The sequence below is a fragment of the Lolium perenne genome, chromosome 3 (genome assembly GCF_019359855.2).
Source record: "Lolium perenne isolate Kyuss_39 chromosome 3, Kyuss_2.0, whole genome shotgun sequence".
NCBI classification, from domain to species: Eukaryota; Viridiplantae; Streptophyta; class Magnoliopsida; order Poales; family Poaceae; genus Lolium; species Lolium perenne.
This window is the reverse complement of record NC_067246.2, coordinates 145,148,764-145,157,382: the sequence shown is the minus strand read 5'-3', so window position 1 is coordinate 145,157,382 and position 8,619 is coordinate 145,148,764. Positions and strand designations below refer to the sequence as shown.

Sequence of the window (8,619 nt, the reverse complement as noted above, 5' to 3'; positions counted from 1 at the left end):
GTTGTTTAAGTGCGCAGCGACGGAAAGGTCCTGTAGCTGCGCGCTCCACCTGGGTTCTCTCCATTCTCCAATTGTGCTTGCTCTGCCATGGCAGGTGACATTTGGCGTGTCATCAATCTGTGTCGTACTGTCGTGTGCGTAAGAAGTAGGGAGTCTGGTGAATGTGCAACGCGTGTTTGTAAAAGGAAAAAAGGAACGAGTTATCGGTGTGCGCCGCGCCCACACACTCATCGGCAGGCTCTCTATATGCCGCCCCATGACCTCGCAGAATCCAGTGCTACTCGATCGAGACTCGAGAGGGATAGAGTCATAGAGACAGGGGCAGCACATGCTGTAGAGTGCAGAGAGACATAGGTCCAACCAAGGTCGGCAATGTCGGCAGCGGGCGCCAGCGCACTATGTCTTGCTCTCGCGCTAGCGGTGGTGGCGCCAGTGGTGCTAGCACTGACGCTCTCACTGCCGGCGGCGTCCGCGGCCGGGTTCAGCTGCCGGCCCGGTGCCCGGCCGGTGGTGTTCAACTTCGGAGACTCCAACTCCGACACGGGCGGCATGGCGGCGGCCAAGGGGTGGCACATCACGCCGCCGGAGGGCCGCGCCTTCTTCCACCACCCCACCGGCCGCTTCTGCGACGGCCGGCTCATCATCGACTTCCTCTGTGAGTCCCGTTCCACTTCCAATCCTCCCAGCTCCAGACCAGAGTATTCTATCGTCAAGATTCCGTTTTCCTTGTCTTTTCTTTCGTTTAACAAATGAATAGGTGCTTGTCACTGTGCATGGGTAGATTTGTGCGTAGCGTTCAGTATAGAAAATAGTCTACGCGGTATAAACTTCTCGTGAAAACATATATAGCTCTCACCGTATTCTCCAAAAAGAAAAAAAACACAGCACTCGCCGACACTGACACTGACAGACTGGTCGTCAGCTGAATCTCGTGCCATGAGCGTGAAGCTTGTCCTTTAGCCTTTGGGGAGTGTACTGCAAAAATGTAACACGGCGCACTTTGTCGCATGTTTCAGATTCATTCCAAAGGGACTTGTTACCAAAAATTAAAGGTGAGTCCCGTCTTACACACATGGTGGCACTGTAACACGGCGTTAGTTAGCTAAGCAACAGTTGGTGCTCCATCGTCTACACAGACCATGTGGAGTATCCCCGAGCTAACCCAGCTGACCCCTCGCTCCATCTGTTCATTCAATCCCCTGTCCTCTGAACACAAGGATATCCATGATCAAACCCCAGCTCTTGTCTTTAGAGCATCCCACTCGTTTGGGCTCCCCACGCCCAAATCCGGCGAAATTTTCGTCTGGATTGGAGGAAGATTTGGCGTGGGGAGGCCCATTTTCCCAGCCGCGAGCCCAGGATGGATGCAACGTAATACGACGAATTCAGACAAAATAGGCGAATTCGTTCAAACATAAGCGAAATTTAATGATATTTAACATATAGAGGCGAGTTCGTACATAAATAGGCCGAATTCGTACATATATTTGAATTCGGCGATTGGCAAACTAATACTAAAACTAAAAGCGGCCTCCTACATGCCTAAATGGCGGTAGAAGGTCGTGTAGTCGCCGCCGTCGTCGTCGTCGCTGGAGCCGGCGTCGTCCTGGGGCGGCGGCGCCTCGTACCAGCGGCTCGTGCCACCCCGAGCGTCGCCCGGCGCGTGGAGGCGACGGCCGGTAGATGTCGTCGTCGCTGCTCTCCTCGAGCTTGATCACCTCCCTGGACGCGGCGTTCCGCGTTCGTACCTTCGCCGGAAGAACGCGATCCACGCTTCGTGGTTGTCGGGGAAGAAGCGCGGATCCGCGCGCTGCTCGTCACCGAGAGTGGCGAGCACCTCCTCGAGCGCCGTTTCGAGTGCGCCGCCACCCGTTGGCGGCGGCGGGATCGGCACGCCGCCTGCGCTCAGCCTCCAGCCTCCCGGCGCGCGGAAGTCCGGCGACGCAGGGTAGCCCGCCGCGTGCAGGAGTCGCCCCTCCCATTGGTGGAGAGAGCGGCGGCCGAAGCCGTTGTTGGCCGCACCGTCGTTCGCCATTGCTGGTTCCTTCGAGTTCGGGGATGATTTGGGGGAAGACGAGCGAGGAGGTGAATGCGGGGCAGCCGGGGTAGTTCGGCGATAAATAGCGGTAGGCGCGCATGAAACCGAGGCGACGGCATTAACTCGCCGCGTGGAAGCTACGCGTCCGGCGAATGCTGACCGGCGGCAGGCTTTTACAGCGCGCGGAAGACGATGCGATGAGGACGACGATCGGTGTCTCTCGCCGACAAGTTGGGGCCACCAGACGCGCGGGAACGTTTCGCGCGCTTTCGTTTCGTCCGGAGTCCCCGAGCGCTCCCTGGGGGGCCGGGGATGGCGTGGGCTCGCCGGATGGATGAAGGGCCAAATCCGGACGAAAACGAGGAACCGGGGGCGCGACTGGGCCAAATTTCGCCGTCCGGATGGAAAAAACGTCGCTCGGGGGCCTCGTCGGGGGCACGAGTGGAGATGCTCTTAATCTTGGGACAGACACGGGAGACCCGCGAATCTCTCTCAACCCTTTGATTGATGTGAGCATTCAATGCTTGTGCTCTCCTCCTAACAGGTAGCATTCATGCCACCGCTGCAAGAGCGACCAGTGCGACCGACGTCTACTGCATTATTGATGAGCGGCAGTGTTGATGAGGATACGATTTTCTTTCAGATAGTAGTACAACCTGTAGCAGGGTAATGTACCGTGCTGACTATCACTATTTTTGTAGGGGAATACCGGCCATCAATGTTTTGACGGATCTATACTGTTTATCTGCAATCCAAGGGTGGTTAACTATTCAACACACACGCAACTAGTTCAGCTTCTGAATTGCTTTAGGTTAAGTTCAGGAAGGCCACTATTTTCGTAATTTAGTAATTTTCTTGAGAGAACTCCATATAATATATATTCTCCTAGTACTCCCCACCTGTTGGGAATTCAGACCTGAGGTTCAACCCGGTTCAAAGTATTCACACCTGAGACGTGTACAACCCCTCCCTCCAAACTTAGAGCAACTCAAACATAAGGATGGCTGAACCGCTCGATACCCCTTTATTATTAATAATACTAAACAGGTATACATAGACCTGTACAAAACATGTATGACCCAACTAAATTGTACGAATATGTAGCATACATATAGATATGAGATCTATGTAGAAAGGCTCATCGGCGGCGATTCTTCAGAGCAGTGACGATCGTGGCCGGCGGGCGGGAGGTGGTCGGCCACAAGGCATTGCGAGACGGCGCTGGCCGACGTGAGCCTTGGCAAATCCTCGTAGGTGCGTGCCGGTTGGCGGCAATGAGAGACCGGACCAGCGGAAATTTGGCCGATGCGTTGGGAGTGTATTGAGGTACCCGCGCCGCCGGACTGTCTTGTGGTGCCCGTGCTGTCTTGCGGCGGCCGTACTGTCTTGTGGTGCCCACGCCGTACTGTCTTGCGGTTGCGGCAGCCGGACTGTCTTGTTGTGCCCGCACCGGACTGTCTTGCGGTGCCCATGCCTGTCTTGTGGCTCTTCACCGGATTGTCTTGCGGTGGGGTTGTACTTGTACCACTCGTGTGGGGTAGGGTTTGAAAAGTACGTATGCCTATAGGTGGGCAGATTTTGGATATAGGTTTGGACATGGGCTTATTGAATTTGGGGGAGGAGGTTGTACTGGAGCAAACCTCGTTCAAAGTACCCAGAAACCATTGAATACATCTCCTCTCCGCGTTTGACTGGTTTCTATCTGCACGGCGCCATGTTAGCTAGTCCATGTCACCATCATCTCTTCTCCCTGCCTCTTTGGAATTGGAAAGTGCCCACTAGTTTTTTGAAAATGTTTTCAGAACATCAGATGCTATTTGGTGAGTAATCAGGTAAAAGTTTATTTCATTATGACAAGTTATTTAGATGAAACACCACTTATTATGATTCTTCATCACATTTTGTCTGAATTACAGAACCTAGAATTTTAAAAAACTTCCAAAAAATCTATCATTAATTCATAATCCATTGAGTAGAACATAAAATTTGAGCTCATGTTGATGCGTAGTTTAGAAAAGGGTTAAGTGCACGTTTGGTCCCTCATGTATTACAAAAGTCTAACTTTGATCCCTTAACTTTGTTTTAGTCTAAACCTACACTCAAACTCTTAATTATGTCCAATTTTGGTCCTTGGTGGGGTTTAACGAGGGTTGACCGGTTGTTGAGTCTCTTTTTTACCACCGTGGACAGATTTGGATAGGTTTAGTCCACGTAGAACCATCTCACCTTGAGATAAATTATGCAAGTAGCTTTTTGAACGTTCACCGGTGAGATCATGATAATTATTCATTTGTTGTAGTAACCCTAACTCTTCCCGAACACCTAGCGACGACGCCTCACACTACTAGGGTGGATAAGCCGGGCGAGAAAGGCAAAATCGGCGGACATGCCAGGGCTTTTGCTTCAGGAGGAAAGGCGGAGGCGGCTGAAGTGGCGCGGATTGTTGCACTAAGCGAGAAAGGTGGAGGCGGCACACATGTGTGTTAGGGCAAGGGTATTTTTCTATTTATTGACTAGGGAAAAATAATCACAGGTAGATTAAAACCAGCCAATTATGTCCAAGGAGAGTCAAAAACCGGTCAACCATCATTAAACCGATGTTAGGGACCAAAATTGGACTTAATTAAGAGTTTAGGGGCAGATTTAGACCAAAACAGAGTTGAGGGACCAAAATTAGACTTTCGCAAGACTTAAGGGACCAAAAGTGCACTTAACCCGAAAAGGGTTAATAGAAAATCACTTATTTAGATTATGAACTGGTAAAAGTTGACCTCATTTTGACAAGTTATTTAGATTAAGACAACATATTACTCCCTCGGTTCAATATTATAAGATGTTTCACTTTTTTTTTAAATGCACGTATCTAGACAAGTTCTATTGTGTGGGTTCACTCATTTCGGTTTGTATCTTGTCCACGTTGAAAATTCTAGAATATTTTATAGTACGGAGTAGTTAAGTCTTCCTCGTATTTGTGTCCAAAATATAGAACCTTGAATTTTAAAAATCTTCAAAAATATCAATCATAATTCATTGAGTAGATATATAAAGTTTGACATCACTTTGACAAATTGTTTAGAAAAAAAATCGCTTATTAAGAATCTCCCTTGAATTTCTATCTGGAACTCCAAAGTGCCAAAAAAATAGATAAATTCTGTAAATAAAACGTACCAGGCTAAACTTGCAAATTTGACCCCATTTTATAGAAAGTTCAGCAAATATGTTAGATTTTCTTTCTCACATATAAGTACGAGCATGAACTATAAATACGTGATTTGTTTTCCGAAACACATAACCTTAATTTATAAAAACTTCGAAAAACACACAATTCATTAAGTATGTACAATTTGAGCTCATTTTTACACGTAACTTAGAAGAAAAATAAGATTCTCCCTCAAATTTTCCGTCCGGAATTTGGAAGTGACTCAGAAAATTGGAATAAATTCCATAAAATAACACACGATAGCGGGTAAACTCGTAAAATTTGATCTCATATTGAAGAAAGTTCGGCAGATATACTTGTGAGCATAAATACACCGATTTTCGTCAAATATTGTTCAAGTTTCTGGAATGCACAGAATAACGTGCTCATTGATTTGTACTGAAGCTAATTATACTTCTACCATTGCTTTTATCAAATTACAGTGACTACAAACTGAATTGAGCCACACAGAAGTACTTAAATGCATTCATTATTTACAATAGGAGTAAAATACCTTCATGTGTAGCTTATCAGAAAACAATCAAAAGTGTGTTATAAATTTGAACAAAAATGTTTTTTTAATCAAATGAGTCCCTCTTCGTATGTAATCTCTATCATATGCTTCCCTCAGTTGACAAGAATGTTGTTGCCTTGGACATTCCAGCTAGTGATAGAGCCCAGGTCCACGATCGTAAATTGCTCAAATCCCAATGTCAAGTTACCAAGGCTTATTTGGGCCACATTAATTTTGTAAGGAAATACTCTCCCACAAAACCTTACATATGAAGCTACGTTTTTCTTTATGGTTGGAGGAGCATATGCACCTGAGAGCCAAATTGAATTTCTATATTTCTAACATCAAGTTGATATTCTTATAATCCTTTATTATTTATATATGTTATACAACATGCTTGCACTTATGTCAATTTCAAAGCTACATTTTGAAGACTAAATGAATGTCCAAATAAGCTTACATCTTTATCATACGTGCTACTTCCTCCGTCTCAGATTAACAGGCGCGCACGTAATTTAAGAAATTGCTTTGACCATTATTTTAGTCAATAAAATATGAAATATATGTCACAAAATTATATTATTGGAAAGCTTTTTTGCATACGAATCTAATGATATAGATTTTGTAGACATAAAAGTTATATTTTGTTAACCAAATCAATGGTCAAAGTTTGTCTTGAACTGCGTGCATGCCTGTTAAACCGAGACGGAGGTATAGTACTTTGGAATCACTAGTAATTTGACGCATTTATTACGTCTTGAGGGGAAGTACTAATTTATTGTTGGATATAGTTAGTATGGCCTAACTAATATTGGGTTTGAATGACCAAAATATGTCCAGGTGAAAGCTTGAACATAAGCTATTTGAGCCCTTATTTGAAGGCGGTGGGTTCCAATTACAGTAACGGAGTAAATTTCGCCATAGGAGGTTCGACGACATTACCACGCGACGTTCTTTTTTCATTGCATATACAGGTTCAGGAATTCTTTTTCTTCAAAGCAAGATCCATGGAACTCATCAATCAAGGTATGTTTGTTGTGTCATTTTCCTTCGCATACAAACATAATGAATTGCCCAAGAGCTATACAGTTGATGGTAAATGAGCAAATTTCTTGCTATACACAGGCCAGGAAGCTCCAATTGATGCACAAGGGTTCGAAAATGCTCTATATACCATAGATATAGGACAGAATGATGTTAACGGTCTTCTATCCAACTTGCCTTACGACCAAGTAGTCGCCAAATTCCCTCCAATACTCGCCGAGATTAAGGATGCTGTTCAGGTAAATTTTATTTTTTGTTTTGTTGTGAATATATACATTACTGTAACCTTTCACTTGCAGACAAGACAGACCACCACAACTTTATAGTTCCTGTGAATTTTGCAGATGCTGTATGCCAACGGGAGTCGGAACTTCTGGATACACGGAACAGGGGCTCTTGGTTGCCTGCCTCAGAAGCTTTCTATTGCGCGTAAAAATGACAGCGATATTGATCAGAATGGTTGCCTCAAGACATACAACAGAGCTGCAGTCTCGTTCAATGCAGCGCTTGGAAGCCTCTGCAACGATCTGAACGTGCAGTTGAAAAACGCGACCGTTGTGTACACCGATCTTTTCGCTATCAAGTATGACCTTGTGGCTAACCACACGAAATACGGTGAGCTGATCAATTACACAAATTCTCTATTTCGCAAGCTACCTCGAGTCTCGAGACATAAGACAATTGCTTTTTCTTTTAGGTTTCGACAGGCCGTTGATGACGTGCTGCGGGTACGGGGGGCCACCTTACAACTACGATATTACCAGAAGCTGCCAGTCTCCGAATGCGACGGTCTGCACTGACGGCTCGAAGTTTGTCAGCTGGGACGGCGTGCACCTCACGGAGGCTGCCAATGCCGTCGCAGCTGCAGCCATACTGAGCTCTGCATACTCCATACCCAAGCTCAAGTTTGACCAGTTCTGCAAAGTCTGATTGTTCATATTTCATACTATGTTGTACTCGTCTAAACTTTTTTTTTGCGGTAAAAGTGAAATATATTAAGAAAAACAGATTACAGGGCGTTCCAGATCAGCGGCCTGCATAACAATATCAGTGCCCGATCCTAACTAAACTACAGTTCTTTCTTCCACTCTTGCAAAGTTTGCAAGATTTATGACTAATCCTATTGTGCATACTACTCGCTTTTACAAGCGAAATATTTCTTCCTTGATTACTTAAAGCCTTTATTTCAGGGATAAGTTTGTAGTCGTCTAAACTTGTAACTTTGATAAGCTATATCTAATTATTTTTTACCCCAGTTAACATCCTATACTATCATATCTCGGAGTTTCTATTCACAAAGACAATGAGGCCATACTGTTTGAACACTACGAAGGCAGATTGGGAACCCAGCCGCGGGATCTCGACAGTCTCCCAGTCTCGGGATGAGTCAGGTGAATCTTTTTTTTTAGATAAAAGGCCCGAAGAGCAATACTTTAAATTAATAAAGCCCTCAGCTTTATAATACAATAATGATCGACACTGGGGTTACCGGCTTACAATACACGCACATAGCAGAGAAAAATGACATCGAAAAACAAGAGAGAGGTGCAGGTTGAGCCCTCAAGAAGCAATGCCTTCAAGAAGAGAACGACACCGAAGTGACGCCATTTCTTGACCAAACGAGGGTCTAGGTTTTCACCTAGAGAAACCAGACCGTGATGGGGAGAAAGCCGATGCTCTTTGAAGACGCCTCCACGGAGGAGAATGGCACCCGAGGGCGTCACCATCATTGGCACTGGACACCGGGCAAGGCTTTCGCCCGAGCCATCGGCTTCAACCACACATCAGCCACTCCAAGAAGTTTCCCCAAATACTGACAGGTAA

General features: G+C 45.8%; 1 protein-coding gene across 1 annotated transcript; it reads left to right on the top strand.

Annotated features, from left to right (window-relative positions):
* Nucleotides 1-257: 257 nt before the first annotated feature.
* On the top strand, nt 258-7,802 carry LOC127326926 (GDSL esterase/lipase At1g09390). The gene is made up of 5 exons (XM_051353709.2): nt 258-655; nt 6,592-6,777; nt 6,877-7,034; nt 7,140-7,410; nt 7,493-7,802. Exons 1-5 carry the CDS (start codon nt 373-375, stop codon nt 7,723-7,725), a joined length of 1,131 nt encoding a protein of 376 aa, XP_051209669.1. The 5' UTR covers nt 258-372; the 3' UTR covers nt 7,726-7,802.
* The last annotated feature ends 817 nt before the right edge of the window (nt 7,803-8,619 follow it).